This window comes from Dasypus novemcinctus, chromosome 3, assembly GCF_030445035.2.
Source record: "Dasypus novemcinctus isolate mDasNov1 chromosome 3, mDasNov1.1.hap2, whole genome shotgun sequence".
NCBI lineage: Eukaryota > Metazoa > Chordata > Mammalia > Cingulata > Dasypodidae > Dasypus > Dasypus novemcinctus.
Genome location: NC_080675.1, coordinates 138822024 through 138840366, shown reverse-complemented (window position 1 = coordinate 138840366; position 18343 = coordinate 138822024). Strand labels below are relative to the sequence as shown.

General features: G+C 39.9%; 2 protein-coding genes across 6 annotated transcripts in view; both read right to left on the bottom strand.

Annotated features, from left to right (window-relative positions):
• Positions 1 to 8442, bottom strand: part of ZNF609 (zinc finger protein 609) — a 274508-nt gene extending 266066 nt beyond the window's left edge. For 2 of the 3 annotated variants that reach the window (XM_004466646.4, XM_004466648.5), the window contains exon 1: positions 8323 to 8442. The gene's annotated coding sequence lies outside the window, so the exon portion shown is untranslated. The remainder of the gene's footprint in view (positions 1 to 8322) is intronic. The other variant, XM_071214239.1, reaches the window with a different exon arrangement.
• A 2314-nt stretch (positions 8443 to 10756) lies between these two features.
• Positions 10757 to 18343, bottom strand: part of TRIP4 (thyroid hormone receptor interactor 4) — a 106692-nt gene continuing 99105 nt past the window's right edge. For 2 of the 3 annotated variants that reach the window (XM_004466649.4, XM_071214238.1), the window contains one exon: positions 10757 to 14051. In XM_004466649.4, coding sequence (XP_004466706.1) covers positions 13984 to 14051 — 68 coding nt within the window. In that variant the 3' untranslated portion in view covers positions 10757 to 13983. The remainder of the gene's footprint in view (positions 14052 to 18343) is intronic. The other variant, XR_011648440.1, reaches the window with a different exon arrangement.

Genomic DNA, 18343 nt, shown 5'->3' with positions numbered 1-18343 from the left:
TTGTTTTGAACCTATCTACTAAAAGAATTTAGGGAGCAAATGTGGCTCAAGCAGTTGGGTACCCATCTTCTACATGGGAGGTCCTGGGTTTGGTTTCCAGTGCCTCCTAAAGAAGACAAGCGGACACAACAAGCACACAGGTGGACACAAGGAGCAGACCATGAGCACAAACAAACAGAAACAATGAGCAGACAGATGAGGGAGACATTGGGAGGGGGGCAGAAAGAAAAGAAAAATAATAACTAACTACTTAAAAAACCACACAATTTATATTGCTAATATATAAACTACTCATATCTCTAATATAAATCTTTCTAAAATCTCACATTCAAGTACAGCACTTCCCCAAATAATCTTTAGATTACCTGAAAATTAGTAACATGACACTGATAGCTGAGAATAAAGCAAAGCACTACTCCCAGAACTTTTTGAGAGTCCAAAAACAGACAACAGTTCTACCCATATTACAAACCAATGGATATTTTAGGTACAAATTTAAAAACAGTGAATGTGAATGCTACTTCCAATGTTCAAAAGTAAAATAAGCATGTGATTTTATTATATTAACAACAACAAAAGACTAAAAGACCATTACCTTCTTAACAATCACTAAATAGCTACTATTGGAAATCCCAAATCCACTAATTAACTGGGAAAGGCATATAAAAATCCTAACTTGGGGAATTAACAGCTTGGTTATATAATTTTATTCCCTTTAACTGCTAGAAGGCAAAGCTTTCCTGACATTACTCTTTTGTTTTGTTTTGTTTTGAGGTAGTGGGGCCGGGGATTGACTTACCCTGGGACCTCATATGTGAGAAGCTGGCGTTAAACTGCCACATCCACTCCCCCGACATTACTCTGAACCTCAAAGTTCCTAAGTCACCTACTAGTTTCCAACCTTTCAGTTTCTTTTAGGGGGTATGTCAGAGACAACCCCCCCCAATTAGTCAAACTTCACCAAATGTCACCACTTTAGTATTTTCGGCTAAATTCAGTATATTAAAAATAATATAATTTTATATCCCAAATAAAACACTTTGGGCAACTTGTGTTCAGTCCCAAGTTAATTCAAAGCAGGGTTTCCAGACTGGCCAAAAATGGAAAAATGCCTAACCCACTAGAAGAATCCCACAAACAGTTTCATATGGTTCGAAGAGTTCAGATATAGGGGTTAAAAAGATCTTAGATCTCTGACTGAATACACAAAGCTATTTCTTACTGATAGCTGACAAATCTTTCCTGGTATGATTTCCTTCTCACAAGCTGAGGTTCCTTTTCTGCAGCTTTCTGATTCCTGCTCGTATGACTTAAGCAGACTAGAAAAAGATATATTTGGCAAGCTGGTGAACTTGCAGAATAAGCGTACAAGACACTCCAAACGATGGCATAGTAAAAACCACAGCATAAGCTCTATACACATATTAAAGAAAAATGAAAGTCAAGCCCTAGGGAACTAAGCACTTCTGATTACTGATTATATATTTTTGGGGCATGGCAATAAAGAAAATTGTTCATTTACATCGATCACTTTTGTCCCATTCTTCCCTCTCCATCACGATCGTGATATCATGAAATTCTATGACTAAATAGAATCTTAGAGATTATCTTGTCTAATGTGCTCATTTTACAGATGAGGAAAGAAAGAATAGTACAGTGACTCGAATAAAATCACAGAGCTAGTTAAAGGCACAGTATTGATCAGAACTGGGGTTTATGACTCTGAATTCTATGCTTTCTCCTCTATGCTTTGAAAACCTACACTGAGAAAGAAAACATATTAGATCAGGCAGTATCTTAAGTGTTATAACTAAAACATGCAAAAATAAAATTCATCCACAGAAAGAGAACAAAGGATTAGAACAGGAAGCACCACAAAACAGAAAGAAAGCATTTGTTCATATAGCACAAGAGTTTCTTAAGGGTGTAACTCTGTACATATTTTCCAGGCCATTTAATTTATTAATTACTACCTGCTAGAATGTGTGTCCTGAGCTTCCCTCAAATGCATCTTCTTAAGAGGATGCTACAATGACCCTTGTGGCAAAGGTCTAAAAACTGATGACTTCTGGCATAGATAACTGTCAGTACAAAAGGAACCCACATACGTAGTGCTAACAATCAAGAAGAAAAGACTGAAGTTGAAGGGGTAGAGATATTGCTGGGAGCAAGTAAGCCTGAAAATGGAATAAAAATAAAAATCCAAGAGAGCAAAGTCGGCCAGACACTAATGACCACAGAGCACAATAAAAAGAAGGCAGTTTCGAGCTTGCCTGGCATCAGACAGTCTCACCTACAAAAGAAAAGAAGGGAAAAATTCTGACAGAGACAAGAGAAAGATCCTAGGTTTGCCCCTGAGTGATGGGCTAGATATGACCTAATAGGTATTCGCTATCTCTTATTTCTGGGACTCTGATCCAAGAACAAACAGCTAGAGAACCATGAAAAATCAGCCCTGTTGGATCTGGAGTTCTGCCTTGACAAGATATAAAGCTCATTCATAGATCTGACTGTGCTCATGAGACTGCAGTTCAACTCCTACTGCGAAAGCAAGGGGAGGGGGAAGGAAGATAGAAAGGGGTGAGGGAATGAGGTGGAGGATCTGGGTTGTGACTATAATAGCTACAGTAATTAGAGTATTTCCAAGCTGCTAGGGAAGTCTTCTGAACAGAGAACTAGATGGGAGATGAGGTAGGGGAGAAAAGCATGAGGAAGCAAACTACTGAGACTGCTAGGAATGGACATGATAGTTTGGGAATTAAAACAATAACAATAGTGATGGCTTCATATGGGGAAATCAGGAAATGTACATTCTTTCCCAGAAGTGAATGCTACAGTAATAACTATTATTACTAGGAACCCCTTTAAAGCTAGGTTACAAATCCAGGTTTAAGCAGATTCTTGCCAGTGCCTATGTAGTGGTCCATGGGTCCTGACTTCAGTTTGCCTCCTTTCCCCTAACCTCTCTCTCTGACAAACAGGTCAGAGTCTTCACTCCACTTGGGCTGGAGGAAAAGGCATTTCTGAACTCCATTTATTAATATTTCTCTTCAAACAACTGTTAATTAGTATGCAGAGAATTCAATTAGATTATGTCTGTGTTTCATGAGGAGAAAATACAGAAAATGACTTGAGGATATTAAAAAGATTAGAAAATAAACTCCAAGTTACTTGCTTACAAATTTTAATGTCTATGGCAAAGCCTACAATAGTGGCATGAACTTGTGAAAGGAAAATAAAATCATATTAACAGAAGATGATGGTAATTTCAAAGAAAAATCTGGGAATTTGCACAAAACCCGAAATATGAAAGTCCTCCTCCAAGTGTTAGGAAATGTTATTCTTGATTTTTAAGGTAAACAGTAGAGGGGAGGTGAAGCTCAGTGGTTAAGTGCCTGCTTCCCATGTACAAGGTCATGGGCTCAATCCCCGGTACCTCCTTTAAAAAAAAAAGTTAATAGAAACATTTTCTTAATATCATTTGGCCCTCTAGTGATGATTTGGGCTTCGCAAGTGATGTTAGTCTCAATGCTAGGGAAAAAAGAGGTATAAAGGTATTGGGAAAAAGTAAAAATGGAATAAAGCAAACATCTGAAGAGAAGCAAACTTCATGAGGAGAATCACACTCATAAGATAAAAACATGTGCAAATTTCTTGAGTAAGGCATGTTAGGTAAACCTAACAAAAAAAAGTCCATTACATCCTTTACATAAAACCTGCTGGGTACCCTTCCAATGGGGTAAATCTTTTTCACTACACTGAAAACAAAAAATTTTCTTCTTCCTATTTCCCTCTAATAAAAAGTACTAGAAACGCTGAATTACCACTATTTCCTTCCTATTCATCGGGCATAAAGCCAGGACTCCCAGAAATACAATAGGACTGTTTAGAACCAGCTCTAGGGTATGCTACTCTGAAATATAAAAGAAACACAGAAGGATCTCTTTTCTCTATTCCATTATCATCTCACTAAAAAACCAGTATCAGCATTAAGAAATGTGCAACAAAGTGCAATTTTACACATATGAACTGGACCTAAAAAAAGGAAGACCAAGTATTTTCTTGTCACTGTGGCATGTGACTCTTTAAACACCTGCTCAATAAGCCCTCTTCAGCGGCACAGCTGCTGCCAATTCCACATGCCCAGCTAGGCAGGTGCTTTGGTGAATTACCTGTTCTCTAGTGAAAAGGGTCCTTCACTGACACTTAGTGGGCTCAGAACTTGCCAATCAGCATCACCTACCTTCATTTTGTCACAGCCATCTTTTATCTAAAAAGTATTGTGAAAGCACATTAGTAGGCTGTGATTTTGTGTTTTGTGAGCTTTTGTTTTTGATATTTTGGTTCTTTGTTTTACAAAAGGAAACAGGTTTTTAAAAATCAAGTAGAAATGTTAATACTAATATCAGATGAAAAAAAATACAAAAACATTATACTAAGTGAAAGAGACCAGAGTACTACATATTGTATGAATCCATTTACATAAAATATAAGTGTAAATCTATTTAGTAAAGATGAAAGGAGATTAGTGGTTATGTAGGTCGTCTGAGGAAGGAATGCTAAGGGATGTGGAGTCTTTCTTTTTGGAGTAATGAAATTGTTCTAAAATTTTTGAGATGAATGTACAATATTGTAATTATGCTAAAAGCCAGTAATTATACACTTTGGATAGAACAGCCAGAAACAGCACCTAGGTAGAGTGGGGGAAGAAGAGAGAGACTGAAAGGTGAGGAATTTTCTTGCTTGTCTGTTTTTTGTTATTATTATTACTGAAATAATCAAAATGCTCTAATGATTGAAGTGATGACTGCACAACTATGTGATTATAGCAAATACCATTGATTGTACACTTTGGATGAAGTGTATGCTTTATTAATATGTACTGATAAAATTGATTTGTTTAAAAAAAAATCAAGAAGTGAGAATTAAGCTGCTGAAAAGACAATTTGCCACACAATATAAGGATGGCTATCTCTGAGTGGCTCCATCTGCCTGGTCATATTCCATCTATGACCAATATTCCACTAGGGTAATGACAATTACTTAGCTACTTTTGGTGTAGGAGGAAAACAGGAGAAAAAGGTGCTATGGTAGTTGGCAGAGGAGTAACTAAAGAGCAACAGCAAAGTGGGAAATTCTGGAGAACACACGTCATTCCTGTAGTTCTTAATCTCTATGGCTGAGCCCAGGCAGTCGTGTTCCAAGACAAATAAATAAAGAGTGGCACATCTATTTGATAGAGCAATCAGTAAACCCCTCAACAAATTATCCTTTTCCAGTCATTTAGTTGCTATATGCTAATTGCAACATAATTACCACCAGGAGCCAAAATTATGCTTCCATATCTTCACACAAAACAAGCACTAATCTGTCCAACTATCTCAGGAGGAAACATTTACCACCAATAAGATGGGAGAAAAAAAATCTAAGGAATTCTCTAAAATATGGTCACAATCAGAAGTCACATAGACTCCTTGGGGAAAAGGGCCCAACTCTGAAACCACTAAATCTAATCAGGGTAAATTTAATCTCTCCCTTTACTGTCACCTAACAGGATTCAAAAACAAAAGCACAAGGGAGAATATGTAGCTCAAGTGGTTGCTCATGTATGAGGTCCCGGGGTTCGATGCCCAGTACCTCCTAAAAACAGACGAACGAATGAAAAAACCAACTCTCTTTGGGGAGTGGATATAACTCAGTGGTTGACCCCGCTTCCAATGTAAGAGGTCCGAGGTTCAATCCCTAGAACCTAAAAGCAAACAAACAAAACCCCACAAATACACACTAAAAAAACGAATGCCACAATCCAAGAGCAAAAAGCTTTGGACTCAGTTAAGCTGAGGTTTCACTCAGAGACTTAGGACATATGGTTGGAAATAGTCTAAAGACAAAAAACACCTCCAGTAAGGCATTAAGACAGTACTGTCATCAAGAAATATAAAGTCAATGCCTATCAAAGCCTAACAGCTAAGTGGCACATCATCATTTTAACAAACTCACTGAAATAAAGGGATGAGGAAGACTTGCTGCCTTTGAACAGCGGTCCGTGAACTTGAATTGAAATTCAAAACATTATTCTTGTGGGGATGTGTTGGTGCGGGTGTGATATAGTCACTAAATAATACACAGTATAGTGTGGACTTTGTAAGGGGTCCATGGTTTTCACCTGACTGGCAAAGGGGTCCGTGGAACAAAAAACTTTAGGAATCCCTGCCTTAGAAAGACCTTCACCAAGACCAAAGGCTAGAAGTTCCTCTTCAGCAATACTTTACGGGAAATAATTGGCTATTTTGTACACTGTGTATTGTGTACAGTTCCCCTCACAATGAGTTTTATTTCTAATCTCTTTTTAGAGAAAAGTTTTCTTTAATGTCCTAAATGGAAAACTCTTTTCTTGTCCCAAATAACTTTTTATACAACTAAAGTACATAAATATGTTTTGGGCACCACTCTAGGGTTTCTTTTCTGGCTTGTCTTCATCCTTCTCTCATTAATAATCCCCAAAATCCCAAATGATTTTTATGTTCATCTTTTTGGAAAATTTCTCCTTAACAGATGCAGATACAGACTTTCTGTACAATGAAACCTTTCAACAAAGTTAAAACAAATATTAAAAAGAAAGCTGTGTTTTTCGTGCTTGTTGTTCCCATAGCCATTGCCCAAAAAGGCAAATTCTGTGGCTTTTTATGCTGCAAATTTACAGACCAGGAAGTCACCATTAAAAAGGTATTTGGTCCATGACTCCCTATCTTAACCCTGCAAAGGTTTTTAGTCATGTCCCTAAACAAACAAAAATCCTTGTACGAGTGTCCCATCTCTATAAAAAGAATTAAATTTGATGTTTAAGAATAGAAACCTCCCCTTGGAGTCGACGTCTGACATAAGCATCAAAGTCGAGACTCCCAAACATTATTTCTTTACAACTTAGTACAGGCTAGCCAAAGAAGCAGGCATAACATGGCTGGCATCTCCTATTCTTCTGAAAAATGTGTGCCAATGAGCTCTGCATTGTTCCTCACTCAAAAAGAAGAGCCTTTCTGTCTGGCCTCCTCCAATGGCAAGCCCCAGTCTGGTAAAGGAAGAAAATGGCACTGAGGAGCCTGGGAGATGGAGCATATCCAAAGCTCTCAGACAAGACTTGAACCTATGACCTTCAATGTGTACACAATAGGCGGGTGAGAGGGACCGGTTTATCTCTGCAGCAGCGGTTCTCAGCCCTGGGGTAGCACTCCCGATAAAATGACACGACTATTGTGTGTGGCAGCAGAACAGTCATCTCCTCACAACAGCCTAAACCAGCACTCCCTCCCCCAAGACAAAGCAGCAGGGGTGAAATTAACTCAAGGCTGCAGAGCATAGCCTAATAGAGAAAAAGAGAGGCCTGCGGGGGTTTGGGGACTCTCCACAACCCCTGGGGCTCCGGACACATGGCTGGAAACCGACTGGCTTTCTACCCCATCTTTCCCTCTCGAGTAGGAAAGCTATTTCTTAGAGAATTTAATCATCTGTGATTTGTACAAAAAGATTCCCCCTGAAGGGCTCTGATCTCTCCACCCTGTGTGAACCTAATTCCTAGAAGCTGAAATGACTGTTTGCTGCTGCCTGTTTCACAAACACACATTAATTGGTCAGATGTGTCTCCTCCTCCTCAACCCCAGAGGGAGGAAGGAGAATCTGAGCAAAGCAGAGATGATCCAACCGTAATTACACATAAAGGGAAAAGAGGGCAGCACGGGTTTTCCAAACAGGACAGGGTCACAAACCCTCGCGGGGGTACAAGGAGAGCAGTTAAGGGCCAGGCCTAGTGATCCCTCCATCTTGAAGAAAAGGGCAGGAGTAAATGTGACCTGACAACTGGAAGGAACACACACCCACAACCTACTTACTGTACACTCCCAGCCACCTCGCTCCCCCCTCCTGCGCCGTGCACACGTCCTGCTCCCAATCCTTGGTCCTAAAAACCCCTAACTCCTTTACTAGCCCCAGTCGCCCCAGGCCCCCTCTACAACCCACACTGGCCTCTGAAACTCTCTGCCTGTCCCCATGACCTGGCCAAACCCTAATCCTCCCTCCGGAGCTCTTACTCCCTGGCTGAACCGGCCCCGGCCACGCTTTGAACTTCAACCCGCGCCCCTCGACGCCCCCTCCCCCACCCACGCAAAGACCCCCCCTTCCCCTCGCTCCGCCCTGGTCCCCCAACCCCCACTTCCTCCGTCTAGCGCTGGTGCCCTCAGGGCCCTCAGCTCCTCTCAGCCCCGGGCCCCTCAGCACCGCCGCCCCTCTCCTCCCCAGCCCCGGCTCCACACAAAGCTCAGGACTCACCGCGCGGCCGGTCCCGGGAGCCGCCACCTCCGCCCGCCCGGGGCCCCGGGCCGTAGAGCCGCCGCTGCTACGGGCCCCAGGCCGCCATCCGTTCCCGCGGCCCCTCCCCCCGCCCCACCCCGCCTCGACTACGGCTCTCCGCCCCCTCCCCGCGCCGCTCCGCCCCGCCCGGCCGGTGCCGCTGTGTCCGGGGCCGCGGGTCCCTCAGCCGCCGCCACCGCCGCCGCCGCGATCCGGGACAACCAGGGCAGCTCATAACACCCGGATACTGGATCACCGGGTTCTCGGATCCGGATTCCCGGCTGGTGTGGAGTCCGGAGTGGGAGAGAGCACTGGAAACCCGGAACCTGGATGGCAGAGCCAAATCCTGGGTCTCCGAACGCACAGTCACCAGCCGGATTAAGGAGTCGTAGCTTGGGGAATGCCGGAAAACCAGGCGAGCCGGTTAAGACAGAAGAACTCAAAGAAACCGGGGTTGGGGAGCTCGAACCTAACGCGCTCTCGTCGTGGAAAGAACTCTGGCTAGACCATATTTCCTCGCAGAGCATCTCTGGTGAAGTATCATACCTTGAACACAGAAGACACCAATTTTGCAGGTGTCCTACAACCGTGGGGCAAAAGGAAAAGGCCATATGGGGTCTGAACAGAAATGCAAGCACAGCTCATGATGTTTTACCCTTAGTTCAGTGAAGTACCAACCCCTAATTTTCTCTCCTTTGTAGTCCAGTTTTTTTTAGGATTTATCATTAGTTTTCCTTTCCAAAGAATCTACTTCTAATCCTTCTATATCCCTTTTCACTTCACCATCCTGTATCACCATGTCTTATTATCTAAAAGTCCTCTTCTGCCCTTCTTCTCATCATTCCAAATGATTTCAACTGTTACCTGTATCTGAAATTAATCTCTGAACTTTCAATTGCCCAGCACACTATCTAGAACACAGGAGGCATTCAGTACACCATTATGTGAAACCTCTCACACTCTTCCTACTTGTGAAATATACTGTTCAAGACCTCCTCCCATAGCAAATGGAAATTTACCATTGTCCTCAAGTCCTCCCCACTTCTTACCTTCTTAGCCCCTATTATGTCTTTCCTGTGAGTTTGACCATTTTATTGTTTATTCTGCTCTACAGTTTTTCTTTCCTTTCTTTCCTTATCCTTAGGCATCCTTCAAAAGTGCTAGTCAAGATACCATGTGACTTGGAGACAGAGACCAGGTCATAAAATTCCTTTACTCCCCATCTCAAAAAAAAAAAAAAAAAAAAGAGACAGAAAGAAAGGATGGAAATAAAGGTCTGGTGTTGGTTGACAGCTAAAGAGAACACTGTGCCTGTCTTGGCTAGGAAAACAAATGCCTCCTTTGGCCCATCATAGTGCAGGAACAGAATTGATCACAGGTGATAGCAGGACAATGTTATCAGTGAGGATTCAGCACTTAGGGGGTAGGAAAAAAGAGTAGACCTTTGTGCTTTTAGACTTAGGTGTGACTTAATTAAGAGTTAAACCCTCCAGTAGTCATTTCCTTCTGAAGGGGCATGTTGGAGAGGACTATATTACAGAAATAGGAAACAAAGGAAAGTAAACATTCCTACAGTATACCTCAATTTTTGGCCAGAGAAAAGTTCTCAAGTCTGGAAAGGACCACTAAAAAGTTTGAAGTGATCTTAGGCTTTGACTTCCTGTTGCCCAGACAAGGAGTTGGCAACCTATGGCCCACAGGTCAAATTAGGCTCACTGCCTATTTGGGTACGTCCCAAAGAGGTAAGAATGGTTTTTACATTTTTAAATGGTTGAATACAATTTTAAAAAAGAATATTTCATGACATGTGAAAATTATATGAAATTCAAATTTCAGGGTCAGGGGAGTGGATGTGGATCAAGCAGTTGAGTACCTGTCTCCCACACAGGAGGTCCTGGTGCCTAATAAAAAAGACAGTGAGCAGTCAACTAGCAGATATTGAGCAAAAACAACAAGCAGAGGAGCAAGACAACAAGCAAACAATAAGCAGACAATGAGCAAAAAATACAACAAGCCAAAAAACCCAACAATGAGCAGACAAGAAGCACAAATGACAAACAAGGAGCAAACAGACAAGGGAGCCATCTTGGGGGGGGCAGAGGATTTCAGTGTCAAATTTATTGACTCATAGCCATGCCCATTCATTTATATGCTGTCAATGACTGCTTTTGCACAATGACAACAGAGCTGAATAACAGCGAATGAAACCGTATGGCCTGTAAAGCCCAAAATCCTTATTAATCTGACCCTTTATAGAAAGTTTGTCAATGCTGTTTCAGACAAGTGCTGTTTCAGACAAGAACTATCCAACCTTTAAGCAATGATGGAAATACTCTATATCTGAGCTGTCTTCAGATATCACTAATAATGTGGCTATTTAGGCATTTGAAATATGATAATGGGACTAAAGAACTGAATTTTTAATTTCATTACTTTTAATTAAAATTTAAATATGCACATGTGGTTAGTGGCTACCATATTAGACAGTACAGCTCTAGACTCTTCTCAAGTGTTCTGTATTGACATCTTTTACCCGTAACGCAAAATCACAAACACTTCCTATGATGCATTTCTTCATGGATTCCAGACACTGACCCCCTAACTCCCGCTATTTTTCTGACTTCAAACTAGGGCACAACATTTACTAGATTTTCTTTCTGGGTTTTCTATTAACTGAAATCTGATCAATTTACCCATAAACTAAGCCACACTTAAAGTTGACACACAAGTTTCTTGTGTCAGAGGATGGTACTATTGCTATGTTCTTTTTTTCCTGCATGAGAAGTGGAAAAGCCCTCCACAAGTTGGATTCCTTGTTGCTGCCAGAGCCTGTGATATGGATCACCTCCCTCTAAACATATTCACAGAGGTTGAGAACAGCAGATGTACACTTGACATTTGAATCTTAAGGGAAAAAATTCCTTCTTCATTGGACTCACCACCCTCCCCAGTTCCCAGGCTTAACAAACCGAAGTTCACTGATTTCTCTAGCATAATAGATGCTAGCTTTTTACTGGTCTCTTTTAGCTGGGCATAAGAACAACCCCCATACCGTCTTGTTCTTGGCTAGGAGCTCTAGCAAAGGGATTTAAAAAAATTACTAAACTAAATGAAATCTACATAAATGGGCTTTAGTGGAGACAGTAGTTAAAATGGAAAGTAATTAAGGATCATAACTCATTAGTTTGTAATGGTTTGTAAAAGTCATCTTTAAAGTTAAAAATTTTCACACCTCTTCCCGAGGAAAACCTGGGTTTCTGTAAACTTCAGGTTAAAAAGAGGGGACACTTATTTCTCTTTCTTCAGATTAGCTATAGCAAGCAAGAAAAGCCTGTTTCTAAACTTCTGTCTCCAAGGTCAAGACCTTCTAAACCCTTAAAAATCTCTATCTTCATATATGCCCTACTCTGAGCTTATATAATGGAGAATGGGTTCTACCTGTAAAAAGAAAAAAGAAAAAAAAAAAACCCCCAAAACAAAGCAAAACTTTGGGTACCATACAAATTGATAGCAATTGAACCCAACCATCCCAAAGGAGGTTGTAGATCTTTTGGCCGCAGAAGAAATTATCTCAGAAATGTGAAACTTCTCTCAAGCTGTCCCAGAGTTACAGGGTCAGAGCATAGAGCTGTAAGGCACTGAATGGTTATTCTTGGGCCAGTTTACACTGAGACTACTAAGAATTTCCATTAGGCTTTAAATTATACCTAATTCATCACTGAGCAACTGAGAACCATTTACCCCCAAGTTTCTCCCACACTTCCTCCCCGGTGTCTCAGCAAATAAAAGAGAGACCTATACCACAGCCACCGCCACGTGAACTAAAGATAGGCTTTCACAGTCTAACCATGAGAAGAAGTTTCCAAGTTTCTCTGCTATTTACCCATTTCTCTGCTTTCTAGCTGTACATTTTGGATGCTGAGATGGTTTCTTGTAAACATAGCTCTTTTCACAGCACACGAAATGGTTGTATAACTGATCTCGTGTAGCTTCTGAGGTTTTTCTCAGGCATGCACACATAATCTATCCAAGTGGAAAAATCAATCCAAACTCCTCTGTGCTCAGGCTGTCATTCAAATAAAAAGACAAAAAAACTTGTAGTTTTCCTGCTCCCTGGCTCTTCACCTCCTGCCTTTTGGATTTATTTTGGTAAAGAACCAGGCAATTCCAGCAGAGAATTCAGGATGCTACTACTTGGTAAACTATTAACTGCACAGTGAACCCAGTGTGGCTTCATTAGTAAGTACTGAAGTCTACAGCAGGCCAGAAAGAAACCTTTCTTTCTCCCCCTAAAGAAGTGTTATTAGCAGTCCTTTCCACTTTTTCCTTGTAGGTTCAACAGGAAAAGAAAATAATATTGCATGTTTGCATCACTAGAACAGGGTGGGCTTTCCCTGGGAATCCAGAGAGATCAGGCCTGGAAGAACCAATGCCTAGAGCTATGCAACAAGCAAAGTTCACAGCTGAGTGAACATCAATACATAATGAGTAGAGGTATTTCAATGGAAATAAATGCTGAATATGAAGGATTAAAGAAAGGGGAAATTAATCTTTTTCATAACACTGGGCAGCTTTTTTTTCTTCTCACTCTCACTCCCTCTTTTTTAAGTCATGCATACAACTGCTGGAGAGAGTCCAACTTCCCCAGTGTAGTGGCTGCTTTATAAAAAAGCAGAACATACACATTCAAGGCCATGAATTTTCTCAAGATGCCAGCAACTGAGATTCTGACAAGCTCTTCAGGATAGCCTCAGAAACAAAGTGCTTCACTAAGAGGAGCCAGATCAACTAATAAAAATCTCATTTCAGTCCAACCTATTTTCCAAAGCTCAAAGCTTCCTGGGGTGAGATGGTTTAAAGGGTCTGGTTTCAGAGCTTGGGGGTATTTGGATGCATTTACTGAAGGGATATTATTTTTCAGTTTGTTTCTAATTGCCTCATCCAAGTGATGCTTTTGCAATAGCAACAAAATAAATAGGGCAGCTTCAAGCTGCTTCAGCAGGTGGCTCCATCTACTCTGATCTTGTGTCCTAGCTTCTTCTCAAACTGGAAAAAAAAAGTGGCAGTAGTTCTTCAGGTTACCCCTCAAAAATAAAATGTGTGTGTGTGTGTGTGTGTATCTACCAATGAATGGACTGTTCATTTAAGAGAAGTTGGGGACCAGAGCAGAAAATTTCTTTTGTCCCATCGCAGGTTTGTATTAAACACAGAGTTCTAAACATCCTAATAATTTACCAGTATTTTTTGGGGGGTAAAATACAAACTAAAATCCAGTGGTTCTTCAAAAATTGTTATCCTATGTTAAGAATTTTCCTAACTACAATCTAACCCTCAGAGAGGAAAGTAATTTCCAATTTGTTCCTTTCTCTTCTCTAATGCCACTCAGAGAAAACTACCAAAGACCTAGAATTTTTAAATAGATTTTTATAAATAATATAGTCAAATATTTTGATCCACTACATAAAATAAGAATCCCATTCCTTAAGAAAAATATATATATTTTGGTAAGAGTTTAAATTTTGAGAGATTCAAGCCTGATACCAAAGCCTTTAGATTTCTACTGCTTCAATTCCAAGAACCAATGGCTAACAATTTTGTAGACAAAACTCCGCTATGTTGTATAGTTCTTTTTCTCCTGGTTCAGACAGCTTTATTCTGCTTCATTAACCCCTTCTTTGCTCCTTGATGTATCTTGGAATCCAGTTTCCCTGTAAGGGAAAAAAGAAGTCTCATTATTTATCTTTTATATTTGCAATGCAAATCTTCAGTTGGCCTCCCAGGACTTCTGGTTACTGTGTTCCTGTCACATTCAATTATCTTGATTCAGGATTCAGACACTTCCAAACTTGAAAGTTTCATTCTCTAAGAATGAGGAGGCAGTGGGAACACTGTATTGGAAGACACACACCCACACACACCCACACACATACACAATGAGTATTTGCTCCCAAAATCTAAGATGTTATATTTCTCATTTTGTAGTTACTAGAAAAGAAACATTTTCAAAGTGTCTGATACAACAGCAAATTTTTAAAGAATACTCACATGCAATAAAGGAAAGGCCTTTCACACTGTTATAAACCCATTCCTCTGAACTGTTAACTGGCTAGCATAATGCATGAACTTTTTCCTCACAGTAAAGGCAGTTCAACTCACCCCACTACTAACCTCAGACTCAATAGGGAAATGACCTCAAATGGTAGAGTAGAATCCACATGAATGTGCTACTGACAAAGGGCCCCTATCAACAGCTAAAAAGGGCAAAGGACATAGCCTATATGACTCATCCAAGTGCTAAACTTAGAAAACAAGCAACGTTCCTGTCTCAGGTGACCCTAATGAGAGGTATTTTACTATGTGGTCTCTGACCTCCGACTCCTCTAAATCTACCAGGACAGAGTTTGGTTCAGTGCTAGCAGCCTTAGGAGCCATCCATCTCATGAAGAGAATTTGAGTTCCTGTCTGTCTGGCCAGAATTCAGAGCTTGCAGTTTGTGTTCTCTTACAAAGTCTCATCTAAGTCAATAGAGATGCTGATGCTGGAAACAGGAAAATAGTCCACTTCAGGCTCAGCACTAAATAAAATAAAATAAAATAAAAAATAAAAAAATAAAATGAAAGTAAAATTAGGAGCTTCACCTGCCTTCATAGGCAGCCAGTTATACTACATGTCCCTACCCATAACCACTCTCCTTCATATATTCTCATTTTCATGTTTCAGCAATAGCTGTAAAAGAAAAAGCACTGACCTAGAAGTCAGGAGAGCCCAGATGGCAATCCACCCTTCTCTGGTTTTAACTAGCTGCATGACCTGGGGCTAATCTCTCTGAATTTAAATATTCATTTGTCCAACTGAGGTAAGAATACATACCCTGACCAATGCCCAAAAATATTTTGAGAAAAATAACTGTGAAAGTACTCTGAAAAATATTTATATGTGGTATTTAACCTCCTAAGCCTAACAACTTTCCCTGTTTTTTTTTTTCCATCTGTCTAGGGCTATACCAGCTCCTGATATAACACTACATACTTCCCTTTTTGGGCTTCCTCAGAAAACCACTAAGTGATGCCCTAAATGTCTTCCACAACAGTCATAATGCTGCTGATTTTAATTAGGTTTCAGAACATAGGGTATTCCCAAGAATTCAAGAGTTCTTTTATCACCAAGCCTGCCTAGCTAAAAACATGGACATATGCCAATAAGTGGGCAAAGGGCCCTATTATAAGGCAAGTTTGCCTTTGTATCTCTAACACCTACCACAGTGAATTTCAAATAGTAGGTGCTTAATAAATATTTTCATCAAATGAATTAAACAAAGAGAATCACCACAAATTTCAAAACCTTTTACACTATAGGGCCTAAGTAACCAAAAACAGCAGGTATCACCTCTTACCCACTGGAATAGCTATTAAAAAAAGGAAATAATAAGTGTTGGTGAGGAGACAGAGAAACAGGCACCCTGGTACACTGTTGGAAGGAATGTAAAATGGTGCAACCACTACTGAAAATAATTTGGTGGCTCCTCAAAAGTTAAACATAGAATTACCTTATGACCCAACAATACAATTTCTAGGTATAAGCCCCAAAGAATCGAAAGCAAGGAAACAGACAGATATTTGTATGCCAATGTTCATAGTAGCATTATTCATAATAGCCAAAAAGTGGAGGCAATCCAAGTGTCCATCGACACAAAATATGATATACGTGTGAAGTGGAATATTACTCAGCCATAAAAAGGACTGAGTTACTGATACTTGCTATGACATGGATGAAACGTGAAGACATCATGTTGAGTGAAATAAGCAAGACAAAATAGGAAAGATATTGTATGATTCCACTTAATAGGAAATAACTATGCAAATTCATAGAGACAGAAATTAGAGTACAGGTTTGGGGAGGGGGCAGCAATGGGGAGTTAATGCACAATGAGTACTGAGTCTCTGTGGGATGATGGAAAACCTTTGGTAATGGATGGTGGTAATGGCAGCAAAACATTATGAATGTGATTAATGCCACTGAATTATATGCTTGGAAGGGGTTGAGATAGGAAATTTTATGTGATATATATGTTACCATAATGTTATCACCATTTTTTAAAAAAAGAGACACTGAAGAGACTATGACAATTTAATGCAATATATGATCCTGGATTGGATGTAAAAATTAGACAGAAAATGCTCTAAACGACATTATTGGGGCAGTTGAAAAAATTGGAAATCTCTTCTGAGATACACAGGAACTAAACTGATTTAAAGATTAACATTAAATTTATTGAATTTGATAATCATACTTAATGTGGCTACATAAATGAATATTCTTATTCTAGGAAATAGATATGTGAATATTAGATGGTAAAGGAGTATGATATATGCAATCTATTCTCAAATGTTTAGAAAATAGAAATAAAAGTGGGAAAGTGTTAAAAGTTGATAAATCTGGGTATATGGGCAGGGGAGTTATTAGAGTTTTCTGTATTATTTTTGCATTATGTTCATAACTTTCTTGTAAGTTTGAAATTATTTCAAAAATAAAAACAAAACAAAACAACCTAAGGATCACATAAACATACCCATTGTAAAGCTGATGACTCCTAGAGGTTCAAGTATATTAACTCATTCAACTTTTTTTTTAAGGACAAGCTAAGACAGAATTTAAAATTCTACCCAGGACTCCAAACTTCTAGCTCTTTAGTGAGTAAGTTGGAAAACTCAGATCCCAGTTTTAGATCCAAGACTACCTTGCTGTAAACCTTGAGAAAGTCACCTAACCATTCCTGTCCTCAACTTTCTTAATTCTAAGAGGAAGTTGGATCCCTTCCAGTTCTATGATATTGTACCCTGATGAAATGTAAATTGGAATAATGGGTTTCTGAGGCAATCTGGTACAGAGAAAAGAGCAAAAAACCTAGATAGATACAGAAGATTTGAGTAAAATAACAACTTTTATCATTCTGATTACTCAACTGGAAAATAAAAGGAGGAAAAAACACTGTTAACTGTGAGTTGTTAAGAGGATTACAATACCATTAATTGCTCTCTATGTACCAGTCACTATGCTAAGAGTTTTACATACATTAGGTTATTTCATCAAATAACTAATTGAAATAAAGGGTTAAAGTGCTTCACAAACACAAAGCAAGTCCCTTGAAAAAGTAAGGGTAGTCTTATTTATTTACACTGGGGTGTAGAAGTTGGTGTTCCTTATAGTCTTTAATGTACCATTAACCCCCAGGCAAGTTTTTATACTTCAGAATCCTCATATTAAAAATACAGACTTCACTTTCTTCACGTTTTCAAGGCTCTACTGTATAAGAACATTCTCTGATGTTTCAGAAAACTCCAGTTTGACTGTAAGAACCCTCAAGCCTAGGAAAGATCAGGTCCACCAGAGCAAAACACTCCAAGGTAGGCAAACTAATGGTGGGCTTCAGTGTTGATATTATGAATTGGAAAAGTAACAAAAGGAGGAAGGAGGGAGAATATATGAGAGAAACAGGGATTTCCAGGGCATCCCAGGGATTCAGAAATTCTTTCACTACCTAGGTTTCAATACAACCAGACATGTGCTAACAATCTTTGAGCTCCTCACAAAAGGACTCTTTTGTACTCCTAACTTCTACCACAGTGGCCACCAAAAGTGGCAACTTTTGGGCCAGCTGTGGACAATGCAGGAAAGGACAAGAAACAGGACTGGGATTCTTGCTTGAAGAAGCAGCAGTCATGGCTATCTGTGGGATGCAGGGAGTCTGAGCTCAGGTTATAGTTCAGCCTGATCTTTCCAGATTTGGGATCTGGGCAGTGAACTACAATAAGGTACACAGTCTTAGTAGCAGAATGATAATGCTTAGTTTCTATATGTGCCCCCATATTTTACATTTACTACCACAGCACTTCAGTGTTATCATATCCTCAATCACAGTGCCTAAAAGAAAATCAAATGCATGTGCAGCAGATGGGCCAGGAGTTAAAAGAAGAAAAAGTATGTATCATGGATCATTCAG